We start from the raw sequence: 25,116 nt of genomic DNA on the forward strand, positions 1-25,116 counted from the left end.
GCCTGCCTGCCTGCCTGCCTGCCTGCCTGCCTGCCTGCCTGCCTCTGAGAACCCTTGCTCATGTGGTTTCTTTTTGTCTTTGGTCCATGAGGATCTGGTTCATGGATCGTTTGGTTCCCCAGGTCCTGCGTGACCATGTTGTCTGTCTGTCTGTCTGTCTGTCTGTCTGTCTGTCTGTCTGTCTGTCTGTCTGTCTGTCTGTCTGTCTGTCTTCTGTGCCTCATTTGTCTCATTTGACCCCATTAGAATAAACTATGCTACTCAGGGCCAATAGTATTGCATGTGATGGGCATGCCTGCCAAACTTTGTATTTTATGAGTTTCTGTAAAGAAATGCCATATTTTGGGCTCTCTATCCACAATACGGCCTCTATCCACAATACGGCCTCTATCCACAATACGGCCTCTATCCACAATACGACCTCGATCCACAAATACGACCTCTATCCACAATTCGACCTCTATCCACAATACGGCCTCTATCTGCAATACGACTTCTATCCACAATACGACCTCTATCCACAATACGACCTCTGTCCACAATACGACCTTCATCCACAATATGACCTCTGTCCACAATACGACCTCTATCCACAATACGACCTCTATCCACAATACGACCTCTATCCACAATATGACATTTGGGGCACCTTAAATTAAATTTGAGGCAAAAAGGCAAATTCCACTTCCATCATTCAGATTAACAATGCCAGCAACAAACGCTGACACTACACATTCAAGTATATCTAACCAAATTATGAAAGACAAGTAATATTTAATTCCGTAAAGTGAGTGTGTAAGAGGTGAACAAATTATTGTTGTCTATCAAAAATGACAACCCACTGGTGGTCTGACAACTGGGATAGAAAATTACTGAGGATAATAGTGGACGATATTGCCACTCCCATTTGCCATATCTTCAATTGAAGCCTACTAGAAAGTGTATGCACTCAGGCCTGGAGGGAAGCAAAAGTTATTCCCCCACCTAAGAACAATAAAGCCCCTTTAACTGGCTCAAATAGCCGACCAATCGGCCTATTACCAAACCTTAGTAAACTTTTTGAAAAAATGGTGTTTGACCAGATGCAATGCTATTTTACAGTAAACAAATTGACAACAGACGTTCAGCACACTTATAGGGAAGGACGTACAACAACCACAGCACTTACACAAATGACTGATGATTGGCTGAGAGAAAGTTATGATAAAAAGATTGTGGGGGCTGTTTTGTTAGACTTCAGTGTGGCTTTTGACATTAACGATCATAGTCTGCTGCTGGAAAAACATATGTGTTATGGCTTTACACACCCTGCTATATTGTGGATAAAGAGTTACTTGTCTAACAGAACGCAGAGGGTGTTCTTTAATGGAAGCCTCTCCAATATAATCCAGGTAGGACATTTGTACTAGGATTAAATGTCAGGAATTGTGAAAAACTGAATTTAAATGTCTTTGGCTAAGGTGTATGTAAACTTCCGACTTCAACTGTACATTTAAACTCAGTTTTTCAAAATTCCTGACATTTAATCCTAGTAAAAATTCCCTGTCTTAGGTCAGTTAGGATCACCACTTCGTTTTAAAAATGTGAAATGTCAGAAAAATTGTGGAGAGAATTATTTATTTCAGCTTTTATATATATCTGTCATCACATTCCTAGTGGGTCATACGTTTACATACACTCAATTAGTATTTGGTAGCATTGCCTTTAAATTGTTTAACTTGGGTCAAACGTTTCAGGTAGCCTTCCACAAGCTTCCCACAATAAGTTGAGTGAATCTTGGCCCATTCCTCCTGACAGAGCTGGTGTAACGGAGTCAGGTTTGTAGGCCTCCTTGCTCTCACACGCTTTTCCAGTTCTGCCCACAAATGTTCTATGGAATTGAGGTCATGGATTTGTGATGGCCACTCCAATACCTTGACTTTGTTGTCCTTAAGCCATTTTGCCACAATTTTGGAAGTATGCTTGGGGTCATTGTCCATTTGGAAGACCCATTTGCAACCAAGCTTTAACTTCCTGACTGATGTCTTGAGATGCTGCTTCAATATATCCACGTAAATTTTATTTTCTCATGATGCCATCTATCTTGTGAAGTCCCTCCTGCAGCAAAGCACCTCCACAACATGATGCTGCCACCCCGTGCTTCACGGTTGGGATGGTGTTCTTCGGCTTGCAAGCATCCCCTTTTTCCTCCAGACATAACGATGGTCATTATGGCCAAACAGTTCTATTTTTGTTTCATCAGACCAGAGGACATTTCTCTAAAAAGTACAATCTTTGTCCCCATGTGCAGTTGCAAACCATAGTCTGGCTTTTTTATGGTGGTTTTGGAGCAATGGCTTCTTCCTTGCTGAGCGTTTTACTGTGGATATAGATACTTTGTACCTGTTTCCTCCAGCATCTTCACAAGTTCCTTTGCTGTTGTTCTAGGAATGATTTGCACTTTTCGCACCAAAGTACATTCATCTCTAGGAGACAGAATGCGTCTCCTTCCTGAGCGGTATGATGGCTACGTGATCCCATGGTGTTTATACTTGCGTACTATTGTTTTACTGATGAACGTGGTACAGCCTTAGCAGCAGCTAATGGGGATCCATAATAACTACAAATACCAATACCTCTATCCACAATACGCCTCTATCCACAATACGACCTCTGTCTACAATTCGACCCCTGTCCACAATATGACCTCTGTCCACAATACGACCTCTGTCCACAATACGACCTCTGTCCACAATACGACCTCTGTCCACAATACGACCTCTGTCCACAATACGATCTCTGTCCACAATACGATCTCTGTCCACAATACGACCTCTATCCACAATACGACCTCTGTCCACAATACGACCTCTATCCACAATATGACCACTATACACAATACGATCTCTTTCAAAGCCACTAATAATCTTACCCTGACCCTGGCCGTGACCCCACTCTCCGAGGGTGTCTCAGGGAGAGTTGGGTTTTGCAAAAAATGCATGTTTATAATACACCCAAATTATTATTATTATTATTTTACTCTTCTATTTCTATCACATGACCACAACATTCTATAGAACGTATATATATATTTGTTATATCATTGACTGTTAATGTTCCAGATTTAAACAAAAGGCTCATGTTCGTCTGAAGTCCCTGGGCTCGTCATTTAAAATGACAGCAAAAACAAAAGCGCATAAAATACAACAGGACATCAGCCAGTTTTTGCTGTTGTTTAAAATAAACCTAATGCAGTTTCCTCTCCTCTTAGCCAAATCCTCTCATCCTAAGAAAACTGGAGGCACATCCAAGACCACGGCCCAGTCCTCATCCTCCTCATTGTCCACGCCGTGTACCACAAAGATCTCCAAGGACAGGCCTGCCAATCCAACCGGGACAGAGAAGACCAACAAGCGCGAGCTCCAACTAGCAACTGACCCTTCCCACTTCTCTGGAGCCCCCAAGGCCTCCCCAGACACAGACAGCCTACCAGGTGAAAGACAGCTCACGGGTCCTGGGGATGGAAACCAGGGGGGTATGGAGGATCCCTCTTCTGGCCCAGAAGGCAGGCCTGCTGCTCAGGATGACTCCTCTCTACCTGGGGTGGATAAAGATAATGCCTCAGGTGCTGGCCCTCAGGACCCTGGAGAGAAAGCCCCCCTTGTCAACAGCACCACTGAGGACACTTCCTTCACTGAGTCTCAAAGCGAGAGCTCCACGGAGGAAGCCCTGGGGACTGGGAAAGATAGAGGAGGTGACCATGAGCAACAGTCGGGGGACGAAGACCATGACTTAGAGAAAAATTGGAGGTATGTATCTAGTGCAGAAAAGCCTTATTATGGGGTTTCAGACAGAGAAAAAACAGCACAGAAAATGTTATTGTTCAGCAATGCCACAAAGCCACTTCATAAGGGTATGAAAAACAGAATTAGAATGACATTTATATTGTATGAACATTCTTGCAGACAGAACCATATAGTTGAAGTTTCATTATATTTGAAGTATGTTCCCAGGCTGTACTGTGGTATTCTGCTAGCTACTGTACTCTAAACACCTACTGGAGCAGCTGAACAGATGCTTGCTGAAAATCTATATTGAGGCATGGCAATGTTCGTTCATCTCAGAGAACGACATTCATCAGAAAAGGTTGAGAGTTTTGAGGTGCATCTGATTAAGCATGGCCTTGTTTATCATGAGCATCCTGCTACAGATGTAGGGTCTTAATTTGATCACCCTGTTACTTGAGAACTTTCCTGCAATGCAGGACATTTTAAACTTATAGTGTGCTTGAGGTTTAAAAGGTATTCTGAAGTTTGTCATTTCCACTTAGAAATGTTAGACCTGATTATCCCTTACGAAAAATCTATCAACCCCTACAAAAATGTCCATTAATTATAATCCACATAATATTTCACATTTCCTGCTTCCCTGTGGCTCAGTTGGTAGAACATGGTGTTTGCAACACCAGCATGGTGTGTGCAACGCCAGGGTTGTGGGTTTGATTCCCACGGGGGGCCAGTACAAAAAAATATATAAAAATAAATAAAAAATGCATTAAATGAAATGTATGCATTCACTACTGTAAGTCGCTCTGGATAAGAGCGTCTGCTAAATGACTAAAATGTAAATGTAAATGTCCTGTTGCTGCAAGATTTTTTCCTGCTGTAGCAAACTGGCTCAAATTAAGATCTTACATCTGTATGCGGGAAACACACTCCGTCATATTGTACATGCAGGAATGGAAGGGAAAGTTCTTGCTGTCTCCTGCTACAAGGCTTTTGAGTTGTGCACTTTGCGTCCATATAGCAGGTCTGAGTTCATAAAGTGAAGCAGACCTGGGTCAAACGCAGAAATACTTCAAAGTATTTGAGGTACACTTGATGTAGCTTGAATTCTGCACTTTTGGGACCATTCCATTGGTTCCATCAAACCAGGCCAATTAAATCAAGCGCATTTCAAGTATTTGAAAGTAGTTAAGTTATATATTTGACCCAGGCTGGTAGTAACTGAAGAAAATAAAAAGGTGTCTTCCATCATGATTACTCTTCCGAAACTTTGGAATGAAATCAGGTGGTATTGGTGGGAAAGCTCTTTACCGCAATCACGATTACCATAATAATACAGTATGCTTTACAAAACTCCATTGAAGGGATGATGTAAGTCTTACTGCAGGTGTAAATGGATCAGACAGTTCCAACAGGATTACGGGATGGAGCACGGTGTGGCAACCTACCCAATAACAACGTTGTTCCCTCATTGTCTGTGTTTTCCAGCTTGAGATGGTTAGCAGCATTGGGAGTCAAACAGTACTGCAGATTCAGAAGACAGCACAGCAGTGTAAAAAGCTATTCTGTGTGGAATATTGTACTGTATCATTTACTGATATACACTTATTCTCCCAGAGAAGCTGGATCATTTCCCAGGGGTATTGCACTTGGTCATGCATGGGATGTTCTCCAGTGCTGGAAGAGGGGCTTGAGTGAAACGTTTGGGAACCCTGTCTGTGATGTATGCCTTTAACCATTGGAAAGAGGATAATTTATCTTGCATGATGCCAGATTCATGAGGAAAAACCTTTTGGGAAAGAAAAGGCCTGTTTTCACCAGCGTTTTGGTCTATACACCCTTCATCTGAATTTTTTAATCGCCATTTTCCATTATGCAACAAGGACAACAATGGACATGATAAATCAATCAATAGACAAGAATCAATCAAGTAAGAACGCTTTATCAGAGTTTTGATGATATGATTCCAGGCCTACCAATGGGATTGGTGAGAAGCTCCACAGTGTTAACCTGGAGAGCCCAGAGGTTACAGTCATCCCAGACAGCACTACGGAGTCTGACAACCAGTCCACAGTCAGCGACTCCGACTCAGATGGGCCCATCCTCTACCGAGACGAAGACGAGGACGAGGATGAGGACGACGAGTATACCACAAGTAAGGAATCCGTCGCAGATATAGAAGCTTACAGCTAATTGTATTCTAGCCTTTAGTCAGTCAGTCTTGTATGCTGTCCAGCCTTTGCAACAAATTAATCCATAGCCACAAGTGCACTCACTGCAAAACGTGAAATCTAAGCAAGCCTAAATATCTTATATTGAGGAATAATTAACTTAAAATAAGTGTTGTTCAATTCTTACCTAGCTAAATTATCTTACGGCAGATCTTTTTGCTTATTTTATTTTATTAACCAAGATATTTGAATTGTCTTAAGGTAAAAAATCTTGAAAAATATCTTAATTTTGCTTATTTTAATTAACAACAAAAAATGATCTGCCAATGATGTGAGATAATTTAGCTTGGTAAAAAAACAAAAGAAACATTTTAAATTGTAAGTCGCTCTGGATAAGAGCGTCTGCTAAATGACTTAAATGTAATGTAATGTAAATGAATTATCCCTCTATTAGATATTTAGGCTTGCTTAAACTAGACGCATGGACTAGACACATGGACTAGACACATGGACTAGACACATGGACTAGACACATGGACTAGAAACAACTAAAACACAGTTGAAAACAATGTCACTTCTTGTGTTTCTTTCTGGGTGGTTTTATATGTACTATTATATATACTGCACAGAACACTTTCCTACAGTATAAAACTGGGGGGCTAGCTGGATTTACATGATTATTATTGGTTTTGTAGGCTCTCTAGCCAATAAGATCCACCGCAGGGACACCCTGGCCATCAGACTTGGCAACCGGCCCAGCAAGAGAGAGCTGGAGGAGAAGAACATCCTGCCTCGTACCTCTGAGACCGAGAGGCAGGAACTCCGCCAGCAGATTCACTCCAAGCTAGTGAGGTACAGAGTACACCCCTGGAGTCATGCACACATACACATATACACACACAGACACACACACCGGTGTTTCCGCTGCACTCATTTTCCTGTGGTGCTGCTCAACGGCAAATCATTGCCGCCACGCAACAATGGAACATGAAAAAAAAAATCCTGTGAAAACAAAACGAACAATTAATAGAAAAATCTAACAACCCCATAGTAGAATATTTTATCTATTTACCTAGTCGGCTATATAAATCTATTTACCTAGTCGGATAAATAAATATTCCTCTCGTGGCGCATTCATGTTATAAGTGCCACAGGGAGGGAAACATGCATTCTGACAAGTAGTCAATGCACAACAATTCTTGCAATCATGAAAACAACAGTTTTAATGGCTTTTGTTTGGGAATCCCAGCTTTCCATTCCTACTTTATTTATTTCTCAACTCATAAATATGCGCGAAATACGCCATTTTAAACCTGGGGTTTTTAACAGACGCATGGTTACACATTACCACTCCGCAATTCGCAGTGTGCATAGGGGAGAGTGGGGCTAAATGTAACACTGGTTAGTTGTAGGCCTCTCTACCTCAAAATTATTTCTTTGGAATGACATAAAAAATTGTGATGAGATAATATTTTTTGTTGAGCAAGAGTAGTGGAAACAGGGAAAGTGTTGGGGGAAAAATTGTGACATGAAGTGGTTTCTGTGAGAAATACAGCCAGGGGGCTTTTTACCCCAGGTGGCAAGTTACCCTAAGTTACCCTAACAGGTAGGCCTACATTATATTCAGTGTTTATGCAAGTTTTTTGGGACATAAAATTAATCAATATGATAATAACTAGTTAAAAGATCACATTTGAGATCTGGCTAATGATTAGACCAATAGGGTAAATGCAGATAGGCAAACCCATGCTTCAGCCTATTTATTTGCGCTTGGCAGCATCAGTTGGGCTAAAGGTGATAATGTTTATTGCTAATAGCATACCTGATAATATTGACCATGCATAGGCTATATACTGTACATGGCCCAATATGTTAAAATCATTTTACTAATGTGTTATTGGGCTAATTTCTGGAGGTGGGAATTCTACTTTTGATGGTGTCAGCATAATTATTTTAATTAATCCTTTTAAAAAGTCACCAGAACTGAGCTTCTCAGTCCTACATAAAAATATAGGAGGGACCCACCCCCTTCAACCCCCCTCTGCGACCTTTTCCCCCCACTGCTACACATGTTTCCAGAGGAAACACTGATACACCACTGTCTGAAGCAGCAGTAGGTATCTCTAGCTTTGGGATCCACCATAACCCGAGGCTTCTTCTAAGATTCCACTCATCAGTGGGGGGTTGATAACATTACCCTGGGCTATTAAAGTTGTGGATAGAATGATGAGATGTGATGGAGCCAAGTCTCCAAAACCTACTTTCTCATAACAGTATTTGTTTGTCATCAACATTGTATCTAATCTGAAATAACTGTTCTGGTGTGAGATTCCTGAAAATTTGGTAGCACTAAAATCATCTTTCATCCAAGGGACTTAAAATGATCCTAGTGCTATAAAGCTTTTGGGGAACAAATCACAGTGGTGTTGTCTCACTTCCTTCTCCCTCTCTGTGCCTCACAGACGACTTAGTCAGAGGCCCAGTACTGAGGAACTGGAGCAGAGGAACATTCTGAAACGTGAGTGATCACAGACGGACAGCACCACAGACAGACAGGACCACAGACAGACAGCACCACAGACTGCACCACACTGGCCCCAGTCAGACCACAGACAGACATGACCACACTGGCCCCAGTCAGACCACAGACAGACAGGACCACACTGGCCCCAGTCAGACCACAGACAGACAGGACCACACTGGCCCCAGTCAGGCTACAGCAGCACAACAAGACATTCCCCCTCCAAGGTCTGTTTGTCTTTGGTCATTATAGATCAGTTCAGTTCCACATGACCTTAATAGGCTGATGACATTATCCCATTCAGTCAAAGGTTGATGCTAGACTAGTGGTCCTCTAGTTTGCAATGCCAGGATAGTTGGTTCGATTCCCAGGACTACCTCAATCTAGCCATTATTATGGCCGGCTCATAATAAGGTGTTATTCTGGCTTGTGCATCAAGGTCTAATGGTGCACTGCAGTGGAGGCAGCTGAGTGGAAGACGGCTCATAATAATGGCTGGATTGAGGTAGTCTCGGGAAAAATGCATGTGCGCATGACTGTCAGTCGCTTTGGATAAAAGCGTCTGCTAACAGGACCTAGAGTATATAGTTAGGTTTTCATAAGGAGACGGTGTATGTGAATGAATTAGCATCTCAGGTTTTCACAAGGAGACGGTGTATGAATTAGCCTTACAGGTTTTCATAAGGAGACGGTGTATGAGTTAACCTTACAGGTTTTCACAAGGAGACGGTGTATGAATTAGCCTTACAGGTTTTCATAAGGAGACGGTGTATGAGTTAGCCTTACAGGTTTCCATAAGGAGACGGTGTATGAGTTAGCCTTACAGGTTTTCATAAGGAGACGGTGTATGAGTTAGCCTTACAGGTTTCCATAAGGAGACGGTGTATGAATTAGCCTTACAGGTTTTCATAAGGAGACGGTGTATGAGTTAACCTTACAGGTTTTCACAAGGAGACGGTGTATGAATTAGCCTTACAGGTTTTCATAAGGAGACGGTGTATGAGTTAGCCTTACAGGTTTCCATAAGGAGACGGTGTATGAGTTAGCCTTACAGGTTTTCATAAGGAGACAGTGTATGAATTAGCCTTACAGGTTTTCATAAGGAGACGGTGTACACTACCGGTCAAAAGTTTTAGAACACCTACTCATTCAAAGGTTTTTCTTTATTTTTACTATTTTCTACATTGTAGAATAATAGTGAAGAAATCAAACTATGAAATAACACATACGGAATCATATAGTAACCAAAAAAGTGTTAAACAAATCAAAATATATTTTATATTTAAGATTCTTCAAATAGCCACCCTTTGCCTTGATGACAGCTTTGCACACATTTGGCGTTCTCTCAACCAGCTTCATGCGGTAGTCACCTGGAATGCATTTCAATTAACAGGTGTGTCTTGTTAAAAGTTCATTTGTGGAATTTCTTTCCTTCTTAATGCGTTTGAGCCAATCAGATGTGTTGTGACAAGGTAGGGGTGGTATACAGAAGACAGCCCTATTTGGTAAAAGACCAAGTCCATATTATGGCAAGAACAGCTCAAATAAGCAAAGAGAAATGACATTCCATCATTACTTTAAGACATGAAGGTCAGTCAATATGGAATATTTCAAGAACTTTGAAAGTTTCTTCAAGTGCAGTCGCAAAAACCATCAAGCGCTATGATGAAACTGGCTCTCATGAGGACCGCCACTGGAAAGGAAGACCCAGAGTTACCTCTGCTGCAGAGGATATGTTCATTAGAGTTACCAGCCTCAGAAATTGCAGCCAAAATAAATGCTTCACAGAGTTCAAGTAACAGACACATCTCAACATCAACTGTTAAGAAGAGACTGCGTGAATCAGGCATTCATGGTCGAATTGCTGCAAAGAAACCACTACTAAAGGACACCAATAACAAGAAGGGACTTACTTGGGCCAAGAAACACAAGCAATGGACATTAGACCGGTGGAAATTTGTCCTTTGGTCTGGAGTCCAAATTGGAGATTTTTGGTTCCAACCTTCGTGTCTTTGTGAGACGAGGTGTGGGTGAACAGATAATCTCTGCATGTGTATTTCCCACCGTAAAGCTTGGAGGAGGAGGTGTTATGGTGTGGGGGTGCATTTCTGGTGACACTGTCTGTGATTTATTTAGAATTCAAGGCACACTTAACCAGCATGGCTACCACAGCATTCTGCAGCAATACGCCATCCCAGCTGGTTTGGGCTTAGTGGGACTATCATTTGTTTTTCAATGGGACATTGACCCAAAATACATCCAGGCTGTGTAAGGGCTATTTTACAGAGAAGGGGAGTGATGGAGTGCTGCATCAGATGACCTGTCCTCCACAATCGCCGACCTCAACCAAATTGAGATGGTTTGGGATGAGTCGGACCACAGAGTGAAGGAAAAGCATATGTTGGAACTCTGTTGGAAAAGCACTCCTCATGAAGCTGGTTGAGAGAATGCCAAGAGTGTGCAAAGCTGTCATCAAGGCAAAGTGTGGCTATTTGAAGAATCTCAAATATAAAATATGCTTTGATTTGTTTAACATTTTTTTGGTTACTACATCATTTTGGTTACTACGTGTTATTTCATAGTTTTGATGTCTTCATTATTATTCTACATTGTAGAAAATAGTACAAATAAAGAAAAACCCTTGAATGAGTAGGCTTTCTAAAACTTTTGACCGGTAGTGTAGGAATTAGCCTTACAGGTTTTCATAAGGAGAGGGTGTATGTGAATGAATTATCCTTACAGGTTTTCGTTAGAAGACATTGTATGTGAATGAATTAGCCCGGCTGGAATCCAAGACAAAGGTGAAGTTGTTCTTCTGGCTTGGACAGTTGTGTATCAAAGTCTATCGGTGCATTGCCGTAGAGGCTGCTGAGTGGTGGACGGCTCATAATAATGGCTGGAACGGAGCAAATGGAATGGCATTAAACCGTGTGTTTGATGTATTTGATACCATTCCACTGAAACAGCTCCAGCCATTACCGCGAGCCAGTTCTCCCCAATTAAGGTGCCACGTACCTCCTGTGGTCCATTGATATGGAGGGAGGGACAGTTATTGACTGATGGCCCATCTGCTTGCCCAGTTTATTGGTTAGTAAATCAATGTGGGGAAACACATTACAGCAGATTGAACATGACCAGTCAAAATAAAACAATTTAAGAGGACAACATCTTGAGCTCTTATTGTGCCAGACAGTGTTAAAACATTGTTGGTCGGAGAATGGCAGGATAAAAGTCAATAGGAATGTGTTCTTTACAGATCTAGAATCTTAACTTGATCACCTAGTTGCAGTAGAACTTAGTGCATATTAGGTTTTAAAAGGCTTCTGAAGTTTGTAATTTCCACTTAGAAATTTCTGATAGATTTTCCCTTACGAAAAATGTATCAACCCCTAGAATAATGTCCATTAAGTGTAATCCACATGATGATGCACATTTTCTGTTGCTGTAGGATTATTTTCCTACTGTAGCAAATTGGCTCAAATAAAGATCCTACATCTGTATGTTTACCTGATCATTCTCTATATCTGCTAGAAGCTAACGTTGTTCTAATCAAATCAAACTTTATCTGAAGTGCATCAGAACACTTCACAGAAAAATCCTAGTACCATTTGACGAACAGGCACAAACATGTTCCTGTAATACGGTCAATGTTCACATGGAGACTTCCTGTCTATTAAACAGGAAGCAGTGAAAGGGGGCCATTTTGTTGTTGTCATCTTGCTTGGGTGTTACTGCATTATTTATGAGGTCTTTGTAGTGGAATCATAATACTAAGAGAGAGAGAACAGTTAACTGGCTGTTGCCTTATTGAAAGCAGATGAGTAGCCCTCCAGCGGAACTGCTAACGGCAAAGGTCGCATAGCCTCTCAGGGACGCTATGCACATCTGTTAGACACTCAACAACTACCTGTTGAAGAATAGAACAATGGTCTATGCTGGGCTCGGGTTTAAAGGGTTGACTATGTATGGTTAACAAAATACAACTCTAAAATCAAAGTTTGTCAGATGTTTTCAGACCTCAAAAGCAGACTTCTGTTGAGATAATTCCATATTCCAGGACATCTGTTTTGTAGATGTAGCCATATGGCTCACTCCAACATCAATTGGAAAGATAAGCACCGTATCATTTCCAGATCAATCTTTTCCATCCATTTGTAGATGACCACATTGCTTAATTAATAATCGCTATATTGGGTCGTAAAGTACCACCCCAGCCTACTTACAACTTCTTTTTAATTTCACTACAGAGACAAATGAAGCTGATCAACATGAAGCCATACAAGAGATTAAAAGGAGACTCTCCCGAAAGGTACTGTCATTTATACTATGTTTAGGTAAGCCTGCTGAATGTCTGCATCTCATTGATTTTATGTCTGATGATATTTGTGGTACACAGATCCATCTGGTGGACATAGTCGGAACTGAATTAACTGGAACCAAACACATTTCAGACTGATATTCACTGAATTACCAAATAATGTCTTAGTTTCTGAATTACCAATAAAATGTCAATCTCATTGACTGAATTACCAAACAATTTATGAATTTATGAATTACCAAACAAATGTCAAACTCATTTAGGGTTATACAATGTGAGGGGGTGCACACAATGTGAGGGGGTGCACACAATGTGAGGGGGTGCACACAATGTGAGGGTGTGCACACAATGTGAGGGGTTGCACACAATGTGAGAAGGTGCACACAATGTGGGGGGGTGCACTCATTGTGAGGGGGTGCACACAATGTCACATTCAGAACCCATATTGAAGGTGGAGGAAGATGATTGTGTTTATTCCATTGTTTTAAAAAAGTATAATAGAAAATAACAAAGTCATCATTTTAGAGTTTTTTGACAAGCCAAAATGCAGCAACTGTATGACTCAGTTGCCACAGTGCATACTGTAGGGCATTCCAGCTCTGTGTGAGAAGCATGCCTCAGTGTAGTATCGGGCTGCTTGAAATTCCTCAGATTGCTCGCCCCTGTGGTGGCAGGGGGAAGAGGGAATTTTCCAGGGTTAGGCCAACACTGCTTGACCTTAGATATAATGAGAACTGGAGTGTAGTTTCAACACAATGCTCCTGTATGGCATTGTGGAAGGACTTAAACTCTTCCAACAACTCTCTATCCATCTCCCATGCCCCAGCTGTCTTGTCTAGAAGTCACACTTTACAGTTGTCAATCACTGGCTACTTACACTGAATATGCCAAACACTAGGAACACCCCCTCAAAACAGCCTCAATTCGTCAGGGCATGGATTCTACAAGGTGTCGAAAGCGTTCCACAGGGATGCTGGCCCATGTTGACTCCAATGCTTCCCACAGTTGTGTCAAGTTGGCTGTATGTCCTTTGGGTGGTGGACCATTCTTGATACACACCAAGCAACGTTGCATTTCTTGACACATACTGATGCACCTACTACCATACCCCATTCAAAGGCACTTAAATCTTTTGTCTTGGTCTTTCACCCTCTTAATGGCACACATACACAATCCATGTCTCAATTGTCTCAAGGCTTAGTCCTTATTTAACTTGTCTCCTCCCCTTCATCTACACTGACTGAAGTGGATTTAACAAGTGACATCAATAAGGGATTATAACTTTCACCTGGATTCACCTGGTCAGTCTATGTCATGGAAAGATGTTCCTAATGTTTTGTCCACTCTGTTTATTTCGTGTGTGTTTGTATAGCTGAGTGTGAGGCCGACAGTAGCAGAGCTGGTGGCTCGGCGGATTCTGCGCTTCAATGAGTATGTGGAGTGCACAGATGCTAAGGACTATGACCGCCGCGCAGACAAACCCTGGACCAGGCTCACGCCAGCTGACAAAGTGGGTCCCAGACTCCTACCGTATAATGTTATTGCTAAAGCGACTAAAACACATGCCATTCATAATGCCATTAAATACTTGTAATAAGAGAGGTTATAAAAAGGCATAATTAAAAAACTTTTTGTTAGCATTTTCTACCTTATGTATTCCAGCCCCCTAAACAATGCTGTAAATACATTATTCACAGATAATGAGTTATCTACCATTTCATCTTCAGTTATATTAAATATGTTGCCTGTCTGAAGCTATTGATGGTCTGATAGTTTGACAATTAATCTATACATTTGACAATTCATCTATGAATCCCTCAGGCTGCTATCCATAAAGAACTGAATGTTTATATTCCCTCAGGCTGCTATCCATAAAGAACTGAATGTTTATATTCCCTCAGGCTGCTATCCATAATGAACTGAATGTTTATATTCCCTCAGGCTGCTATCCATAATGAACTGAATGTTTATATTCCCTCAGGCTGCTATCCATAATGAACTGAATGTTTATATTCCCTCAGGCTGCTATCCATAATGAACTGAATGTTTATATTCCCTCAGGGTGCTATCCATAAAGAACTGAATGTTTATATTCCCTCAGGCTGCTATCCATAATGAACTGAATGTTTATATTCCCTCAGGCTGCTATCCATAAAGAACTGAATGTTTATATTCCCTCAGGCTGCTATCTGTAAAGAACTGAATGTTTATATTCCCTCAGGCTGCTATCCGTAAAGAACTGAATGTTTATATTCCCTCAGGCTGCTATCCGTAAAGAACTGAATGTTTATATTCCCTCAGGCTGCTATCCATAAAGAACTGAATGTTTATATTCCCTCAGGCTGCTATCCATAAAGAACTGAATGTTTATATTCCCTCAGGCTGCTATCCGTAAAGAACTGAATGAGTTCAAAAGCAAAGAGATGGAAGTTCATGAAGAGAGCAAGCAATTTACCAGGTAATGACAACTTGAACATTATTGATCCCCAGACATTACACTTCATTATGAGTCATACAAGATAATAAACTGTTGTTTGATTTAATCCGAGTAACAGTGTGCTATGAGGTGCAGACTGCAGTTCTGATCCAACAGTGTCTGTTTCCCTGTGCCTTGGCAGATTCCATCGGCCCTGAGGCATTTCTCTCTCCAGTGGGGGTGCTGGTCGGCTGCCGGCACTGCCTAAAGGCTCTGTCTCCCCGCTGCGGGCTTCACCATCTGGCTTTTCCCCGGGGCCTCGGGCCTGGATGCCCCTAGGCACGGACACATGGACACCGTCTCCCAGGGCCAACCTGTCTCCAGCTCTACAGATCAATAGAGGTTGATTACATTGGGCCACACCTGCTTACACAGACCAGACCAGACTGGGCTTTAGTGCTGTGTGAAAAGATAGACAGACAGAGAGAGAGAGGCCAGTATCCATGAAGGACAAAACTGTTGCACTTTGTAACACAGCACTGATTTAATTACCCACATACCTTTTTGGCTTCCCTAAAGCACCTTAACAGGCCTTGACCAAGTCCCCATGGACTGGAAGGGAAGTGGTTTTGCAACTATGACAATGTTGTAGGTTAGGCAAGTCCAGCCAAAGGTAACAGTAATAAAATCAATGTTTATTTGTGATATGCACAGGATACAACGTAAACCGTGCAATGCAATGCTTACTTGCAAGCATCCTCAACAGTGCAATGACAAATATAACCAAATCAGACACATAGTCCTTAACTTAACGTAATCATGGAAGTGCATGGCAAGGTGTTAAGAAGAAATGGTTACTTTTACTGCCATGTGGTCTTGATGGTGGAAATGAAGGTGTTTGGGTCTTGATTTAAGGGGTGATTGTTGATGCTGATCTCAAAGTCAAATCAAATCAAATTTATTTATATAGCCCTTCGTACATCAGCTGATATCTCAAAGTGCTGTACAGAAACCCAGCCTAAAACCCCAAACAGCAAGCAATGCATGTGAAAGAAGCACGGTGGCTAGGAAAAACTCCCTAGGAAAAACTCCCTAGAAAGGCCAAAAACCTAGGAAGAAACCTAGAGAGGAACCAGGCTATGAGGGGTGGCCAGTCCTCTTCTGGCTGTGCAGGGTGGATATTATAACAGAACATGGTCAAGATGTTAAAATGTTCATAAATGACCAGCATGGTCAAATAATAATAATCATCGTAGTTGTCGAGGGTGCAACAAGCACGTCCGGTGAACAGGTCAGGGTTCCATAGCCGCAGGCAGAACAGTTGAAACTGGAGCAGCAGCACGGCCAGGTGGACTGGGGACAGCAAGGAGTCATCATACCAGGTAGTCCTGAGGCATGGTCCTAGGGCTCAGGTCCTCCGAGAGAAAGACAGAAAGAGAGAAAGAGAGAATTAGAGAGAGCATATTTAAATTCACACAGGACACCGGATAAGACAAGAGAAATACTCCAGATGTAACAGACTGACCCTAGCCCCCCGACACATAAACTACTGCAGCATAAATACTGGAGGCTGAGACAGGAGGGATCAGAAGACACTGTGGCCCCATCTGATGATACCCCCGGACAGGGCCAAACAGGCAGGATATAACCCCACCCACTTTGCCAAAGCACAGCCCCCACACCACTAGAGGGATGTCTCCAACCACCAACTTACCGTCCTAAGACAAGGCTGAGTATAGTAAAGTGGCTGGGACTACATTAATTTTGCCTAGATAGTAAGGAATATGTATTGTTACTGTATTTGTCATGTTTTCTGGAACACTTACCATTATTGAGCATATCTTTTACAGGGACAGAGCAGAGTGGACCCTACTGATCTATGTAGGCTATTCTTCTACTCTCTCTCTTTCCAAATTTAGAGCAAGTTCAGAACAAATTGGTCTGCCCTTCAGATTGGATACTGAGCTGTTAATAATGGATGGTCTGTGTAGTTTGAAAGTATATGATAAATGTTAGTATTTTACGGTCCCAGATGAATCCATTAAGCTTTTTTCCTGGTCATAAAATGTGAAGCATTTCTTTGATATTTCTGTGATGAGGTGCACCAATCAATTTACATTCATTTCAGACTGCTAAGGGCAGCTGTAGAATATAGGAAGAGAACCATAGTATTCATGCCAATGTGTTTCTCACTCTATGGATTTTTTTGTACATAATGTATATCAGATGCATGATCACAAGTTTACTGCCAATTATCCGATAGATTTTTACATTGATGTGATGTACAGGATGAGTTTCGTATTGATGGCGCTATGTGCTGTTCATGTGTGAGTACTGTATCTTTGAATTATGTCAGTACATAATATTCATGTATATGCAGTACCAGTCAAAAGTTTGGACACCTTAAAGGGTTTTTCTTTATTTTTACTATTTTCTACATAGTAGAATAACAGCGAAGACATCAAAACTATGAAATAACACATATGGAATCATGTAGTAACCAAAAAAGTGTTAAACGAATCTAAATATATTTTTGATTTTATATTCTTCAAAGTAGCCTTGATGACAGCTTTGCACATTCTTGGCATTCTCTAAACCAGCTTCATGAGGAATGCTTTTCCAACAGTCTTGAAGGAACCAAAAATCTAAAATTTAGACTCATCAGACCAAGGACAGATTTCCACCAGTCTAATGTCCATTGCTTGTGTTTCTTGGCACAAGCAAGCCTCTTCTTCTTATTGGTGTCCTTTAGTAGTGGTTTCTTTGCAGCAATTCGACCATGAAGGCCTGATTCACGCATTCCCCTCTGAACAGTTGATGTTGAGATGTATCTGTTACTTGAACTCTGAAACATTTATTTGGGCTGCAATTTCTGAGGCTGGTAACTCTAATGAACATATCCTCTGCAGCAGAGGTAACTCTGGGTCTTCCTTTCCTGTGCCGGTCCTCATGAGAGCCAGTTTCATAGCGCTTGATGGTTTTTGCGACTGCACTTAAAGAAATTTTGAAATTTTCCTTATTGACTGACCTTCATGTCTTAAAGTAATGATGGACTGTCGTTTCTCTTTGCTTTTTTGAGCTGTTCTTGCCATAATATGGACTTGGTCTTTTACCAAATAGGGCTGTCTTCTGTATACCACCCCTACCTTGTCACAACACAACTGATTGGCTCAAATGCATTAAGAAGGAAAGAAATTCCACAAATTAACTTTTAACAAGACACACCTGTTAATTGAAATGCATTCCAGGTGACTACTTCATGAAGCTGGTTGAGAGAATGCCAAGAGTGCGAAGCTGTCATCAAGGCAAGGGTGACTACTTTGAAGAATCTAAAACATATTTTGATTTGTTTAACACTTTTTTGGTTATAACATGATGTGATATTTCATAGTTTTGATGTCTTCATTATTATTCTGCAATGTGGAAAATAGTCAAAATAAAGAAAAACCCTTGAATGAGTAGGTGTGTCCAAACTTTTTACTGGTACTGTACATGTATTGCCACTCCCATATCCATCATGCATATAGGAGGTCTATACGTGCATTATATGCCTCTAAATTGATTTATTGTTCCATTGTTGATCACATACATAGATACCATTTATGCGAACCATCAACGGTGTATGCTCAGGAAGAAGATGCCATAACCCTTCAGTATTAGCTACATAGACTAAAAGTGACCCCATGGCCACTGAAATGGTGTAATATGTTGACTTTGGGCTCTATTCAATCAGATCTGCTTCAAAATTTTAAAAAATCACACACTGAATAGGTGCAGTGAAATGTGTTGTTTAACAGGGTCGGTCATAGTAGTACAGTGCCCATGGAGCAAATTAGGGTTAAGTGCCTTCCTCAAGGGCATATCGACAGATTTTTCACCTTGTTGACTCGGGTATTTGAACCAGTGACCTTTTGGTTACTGGCCCAACACTCTAACTACTAGGCTACCTGCAAAGCTTCTAATGTTTTTGCTTTGTCATTATGGGGTAATGTGTGTTGTAAGTCGCTCTGGATAAGAGCGTCTGCTAAATGACGTAAATGAAAAAATGTAAATGTGTGTAGATTGATGAGGGAAAAAAGTAATTTAATCAATTTTAGAATAAGGCTGTAACGTAACAAATGTTGAAAAAGTCAAGGTGTTTGAATACTTTCCGAATGCACTGTATATATAAATATATAAAAATATGTATGTATATGTGTGTGTGTGTGTATATATATATATATATATATGTGTGTGTGTGTGTATATATGTGTGTGTGTATAAATATATATACACTGCTCAAAAAAATAAAGGGAACACTTAAACAACACAATGTAACTCCAAGTCAATCACACTTCTGTGAAATCAAACTGTCCACTTAGGAAGCAACACTGATTGACAATACATTTCACATGCTGTTGTGCAAATGGAATAGACAACAGGTGGAAATTAAAGGCAATTAGCAAGACACCCCCAATAAAGGAGTGGATCGGCAGGTGGTGACCACAGACCACTTCTCAGTTCTTATGCTTCCTGGCTGATGTTTTGGTCACTTTTGAATGCTGGCGGTGCTTTCACTCTAGTGGTAGCATGAGACGGAGTCTACAACCCACACAAGTGGCTCAGGTAGTGCAGCTCATCCAGGATGGCACATCAATGCAAGCTGTGGCAAGAAGGTTTGCTGTGTCTGTCAGCGTAGTGTCCAGAGCATGGAGGCGCTACCAGGAGACAGGCCAGTACATCAGGAGACGTGGAGGAGGCCGTAGGAGGGCAACAATCCAGCAGCAGGACCGCTACCTCCGCCTTTGTGCAAGGAGGAGCAGGAGGAGCACTGCCAGAGCCCTGCAAAATGACCTCCAGCAGGCCAAAAATGTGCATGTGTCTGCTCAAACGGTCAGAAACAGACTCCATGAGGGTGGTATGAGGGCCCGACGTCCACAGGTGGGAGTTGTGCTTACAGCCCAACACCGTGCAGGACGTTTGGCATTTGCCAGAGAACACCAAGATTGGCAAATTCGCCACTGGCGCCCTGTGCTCTTCACAGAGGAAGCAGGTTCACACTGAGCACATGTGACAGACGTGACAGAGTCTGGAGACGCCGTGGAGAACGTTCTGCTGCCAGAAACATCCTCCAGCATCACCGGTTTGGCGGTGGGTCAGTCATGGTGTGGCGTGGCATTTCTTTGGGGGGCCGCACAGCCCTCCATGTGCTCGCCAGAGGTAGCCTGACTGCCATTAGGTACCGAGATGAGATCCTCAGACCCCTTGTGAGACCATATGCTGGTGCGATTGGCCCTGGGTTCCTCCTAATGCAAGACAATGCTAGACCTCATGTGGCTGGAGTGTGTCAGCAGTTCCTGCAAGAGGAAGGCATTGATGCTATGGACTGGCCCACCCGTTCCCCAGACCTGAATCCAATTGAGCACATCTGGGACATAATGTCTCGCTCCATCCACCAACGCCACGTTGCACCACAGACTGTCCAGGAGTTGGCGGATGCTTTAGTCCAGGTCTGGGAGGAGATCCCTCAGGAGACCATCCGCCACCTCATCAAGAGCATGCCCAGGCGTTGTAGGGAGGTCATACAGGCACGTGGAGGCCACACACACTACTGAGCCTCATTTTGACTTGTTTTAAGGACATTACATCAAAGTTGGATCAGCCTGTAGTGTGGTTTTCCACTTTAATTTTGAGTGTGACTCCAAATCCAGACCTCGATGGGTTGATAAATTGGATTTCCATTGATTTATTTTGTGTGATTATGTTGTCAGCACATTCAACTATGTAAAGAAAAAAGTATTTAATAAGATTATTTCATTCATTCAGATCTAGGATGTGTTATTTTAGTGTTCCCTTTATTTTTTTGAGCAGTATATATATATGTGTGTATATGTGTATATATATGTGTGTATATGTGTATGTGTGTATATATATATATATTACATTCACCTTAGCCAAATACATTTAAACTCAGTTTTTCACAATTCCTGACATTTAATCCGAGTAAACATTCCCTGTCTTAGGTCAGTTAGGATCACCACTTTATTTTTTATGTCAGAATAATAGTAGAGAGAGTGATTTATTTCAGCTTTTATTTCTTTCATCACATTCCCAGTGGGTCAGAAGTTTACATACACTCAATTAGTATTTGGTAGCATTGCCTTTATATTATCTAACTTGGGTCAAACGTTTCGGGATGGCCTTCCACAAGCACAATAAGTTGGGAAATGTTGGCCGATCCCTCCTGACACAGCTGGTGTAACGGAGTCAGGCCTCCTTGCTCTCACACGCTTTTCCAGTCTGCCCACAAATTATTTATAGGATTGAGGTCAGGGCTTTGTGATGGCCACTCCAATACCTTGACTTTGTTGTCCTTAAGCCATTTTGCCACAACTTTGGAAGTATGCTTGGGGTCATTGTCCATTTGGAAGACCCATTTGCGACCAAGCTTTAACTTCCTGACTGATGTCTTGAGATGTTGCTTTAATATAATCATATAATTCTCCTCTCTCATGATACCATCTATTTTGTGAAGTGCACCAGACCCTCCTGCAGCAAAGCACCCCCACAACATGTTGCTGCCACCCCCATGCTTCACAGTTGGGATGGTGTTCTTTGGCTTACAAGCATCCCCCTTTTTCCTCTAAACATAACGATGGTCATTATGGCCAAGCAGTTCTATTTTTGTTTCATCAGACCAGAGGACATTTCTCCAAAAAGTACGATCTTTGTCCCCATGTGCAGTTGCAAACCGTAGTCTGGCTTTTTTATGGCGGTTTTGGAGCAGTGGCTTCTTCCTTGCCGAGCGGCCTTTCAGGTTATGTCGACATAGGACTCGTTTTACTGTGGATATAGATACTTTTGTACCTGTTTCCTCCAGCATCTTTACAAGGTCCGTTGCTGTTGTTCTGGGATTGATTTGCACTTTTCGCACCAAGGTACGTTCATCTCTAGGAGACAGAACGCTTCTCCTTCCTGAGCGGTATGACGGCTGTGTGGTCCCATGGTGTTTATAATTGCGTACTATTGTTTGTACAGATGAATGTGGTACCTTCAGGCGTTTGGAAATTGCTCCTAAAGATAAACCAGACTTGTGGAGGTCTACAATTGTTTTTCTGAGGTCTTGGCTGATTTCTTTTGATTTTCCCATGATGTAAAGCAAAGAGGCACTGAGTTTGAAGGTAGGCCTTGAAATACATCCACAGGTACACCTCAAATTGACTCAAATGATGTCAATTAGCCTATCGGAAGCTTCTAAAGCCATGACATCATTTTCTGGAGTTTTCCAAGCTGTTTAAAGGCACAGTCAACTTTGTGTTTGTAAACTTCTGACCCACTGGAATTGTGATGCAGTGAATTATAAGTGAAATAATCTGTCTGTAAACAATTGTTTGAAAAATGACTTGTGTCATGCACAAAGTAGATGTCCTAACTGACTTGCCAAATCTATAGTTTGTTAACAAGAAATTTGTGGAGTGGTTGAAAAACGAGTTTTAATGACTCCAACCAAAGTATATGTAAACTTCCGACTTCAACTATATATTTATATATAGACACACTGTTTCACCAACATTGTGTAAAGTTTTGTGTATTGACAGACCAAGCCATGAAAACACAAGTTTTCAAGTAATATTAATTGCGTAATATTTTGAAGGAGCATATCTCTGTGAGGGAAATATGAGTAGCTAATATGTGTGTGGACATCTACTGGAGTGGGTTACTGGCCAGCCTTTTGTCACAACTGCTAAACCCACATTTTATGTTAACAGATGGTTTAAAACTCACTTAAATGTCTCATTTTACTAGAAGTATCCTAAGGTAGATCGAGTATGTCAATTTGTATCACTTTCCATTGGGTTACAGCAATAAAACTTGGATGGGGTTGGGGTTTATTGGTTTCAGGTTAATGTGGGAGAAGCAGTCAAACAGACATTGCTTGCACTTACATTAGTGTACATATGTCACATTTTCCACTGGTTGCCAAGCTCAGCAATATAACATCATCATACGGTACACAGCCAGGCGACTTCCTGTTTACAGCCATGAACAACAACAGAGTGGGTGAGCTCATTTTGCACAGCCGGGGCACCCTGAACTATGTAAGCGGCCAAGGCGGAGTTTGCCGTTGTAATCGAATGCTGTAGACTTGGGGGCGGCAAATGTTGGTCACTAACTAAAACACGACAGATAATGAAAAACTGTCAGAGAGATCAAAAAAGCAAGACTTGCGTCTCAGACACCACTATGACACTTCCATTTGTCTACAATGCAAATTACTGTTAATGTTTGTCAATCAATGACAATTGATTACTGTTACTGTTTGTCAATCATTTGTATCCACCACCCCTGATAGCTGGCCTTGTCGTCGATGGTCAGTGTACACCGCCGGGCCCCTAAAGCCCTGTTTATATCTGGTTCTAACATGCGTCCTTTGTCCTTATCTTGTCAACATTCTGATAGTGCCCACATTTTTAGACAGGTGTAGACGATTAAGTCTCATTGTGATCTGATTGTGATCAGATCCGAAGGTAGTCAGGGATCCATTGTGTCTGGATATCTTACAAGTGTAGACGGTTTTAGACAGTGAAACCATTTAAATCATCATTATCCCGTCTTCTAACATCTTTGCCCTGTGACGCCATTGACTTATGGCATCAATAAGTCTTAAAATTAATAATTAAATATTATTTTAGAAGAATATGTCAAATAATTTGCATACGGGGGGACCGATATCTGATTACAATGCAGGCACAGTGGAGGGAAATGAGACACATTGGTGCAACAGATACAATGTGGGCACAATCAGAATGTGGACAATATCAGGACAAAGGATGCATGTTAGCACCAGATGTAAACAAGGCTTTAATTGCAAATCTAGTTCCAACTCCACCCCTCGCAGTCCCCAACAACCAGATGTTCCAGTTTTCAGGAGAAATGGAAATAATGGAGAGAGAACCTGACGCGAATATAGGGCAGGGTTTCCCAAACACAGTCCTGGGGACCCCAAGGGGTGCACATTTTGGTTTTTGCCCTAGCACTACACAGCTGATTCAAATAACTAATTGTCAAGCTTTGATCATTTGAATCAACTGTATAGTGCTAGGGCAAAAAACAAAAGGTGCACCCAGGGGGGTCCCCAGGACTGAGTTTGGGAAACGCTGCTCTAAGGGATCTAGCTTCAGGCGTTTCTTTTACGCCTATTACGTTAGGTTATGCAAAACAAGCTCGCCCAATTCAAAACTGTCTCTATTGCCTGGGTCGTTCCACCAATTCGGTGCCGTTTTGAAGAGCGTAACTTGGTAATTTTTTTTATTGGATTTAATCGAATTAACATTCTGTCATAAAGCACATATGTTCAACTTAATAAAAAAAATAGTTTTCCCATCTCAAAGGGTTAACTAAAAAATATACTATAAGTTCCTATTAATGCCAAATAAAGTAACAGGGTTGACCGTAACAGGGTTGACCATAATTGGGTTGACCCTAACAGGGTTTACCTTAACAGGCTTGAACGTAACAGGGTTGACAATGATCTTAAAATCAGCCATAAACCCCCTTGTGAAAGGGGGAATGGAAGGTTGTTGTGTGCAACAAGGAGTGGCAATTGAGAATTCAGAGTGGTTAAGTGGGTTAAAATCTTCCTGGAAGTCAGAGAGTGCAGGGAGGGATGTCAAATGCTGAAATTTGGCACTTTAGCAAGTCTTTATTCATATAGCAAAATCTATTTTATTGAATTGTACATGTGGTCTATATTAAATTGAACTTAATTTAACATAACAGCCTTATTAGTGCACAATTTCTACTTAGAATATCAAAGGGGCAGAAAAGGCACTATTTTTGTGGAACAACCCTATTTCCAAACTGTACTCTCCATGTCTACAATGGGAAGAGCCAATAGAAGCAGACTTGGCAGATTGGTTATTGACCTCTATAAGCAGAGGATGTCA

General features: G+C 41.6%; 1 protein-coding gene across 1 annotated transcript; it reads left to right on the forward strand.

Moving 5' to 3' along the window:
* The first annotated feature begins 1,508 nt into the window (after positions 1 to 1,508).
* LOC145865656 (phosphatase and actin regulator 2) lies at positions 1,509 to 23,051 on the forward strand. The gene is made up of 9 exons (XM_082970609.1): positions 1,509 to 1,817; positions 3,251 to 3,788; positions 5,735 to 5,919; positions 6,631 to 6,787; positions 8,398 to 8,453; positions 12,704 to 12,765; positions 14,147 to 14,284; positions 15,156 to 15,232; positions 15,393 to 23,051. Exons 2-9 carry the CDS (start codon positions 3,517 to 3,519, stop codon positions 15,406 to 15,408), a joined length of 963 nt encoding a protein of 320 aa, XP_082826735.1. The 5' UTR covers positions 1,509 to 1,817; positions 3,251 to 3,516; the 3' UTR covers positions 15,409 to 23,051.
* The last annotated feature ends 2,065 nt before the right edge of the window (positions 23,052 to 25,116 follow it).

Source organism: Salmo salar, chromosome 28 (assembly GCF_965601325.2).
Source record: "Salmo salar chromosome 28, fSalSal1, whole genome shotgun sequence".
Lineage (NCBI taxonomy): Eukaryota > Metazoa > Chordata > Actinopteri > Salmoniformes > Salmonidae > Salmo > Salmo salar.

What these genes read in the sequence shown, in the direction of transcription:
- LOC145865656 (XM_082970609.1), top strand. Translation starts at nt 3,517, where the DNA reads ATGGAGGATCCCTCTTCTGGCCCAGAAGGCAGGCCTGCTGCTCAGGAT. An exon ending in GACTTAGAGAAAAATTGGAG is followed by an intron (nt 3,789 to 5,734) that starts GTATGTATCTAG and finishes ATATGATTCCAG; the next exon opens with GCCTACCAATGGGATTGGTG. An exon ending in GCAGAGGAACATTCTGAAAC is followed by an intron (nt 8,454 to 12,703) that starts GTGAGTGATCAC and finishes ATTTCACTACAG; the next exon opens with AGACAAATGAAGCTGATCAA.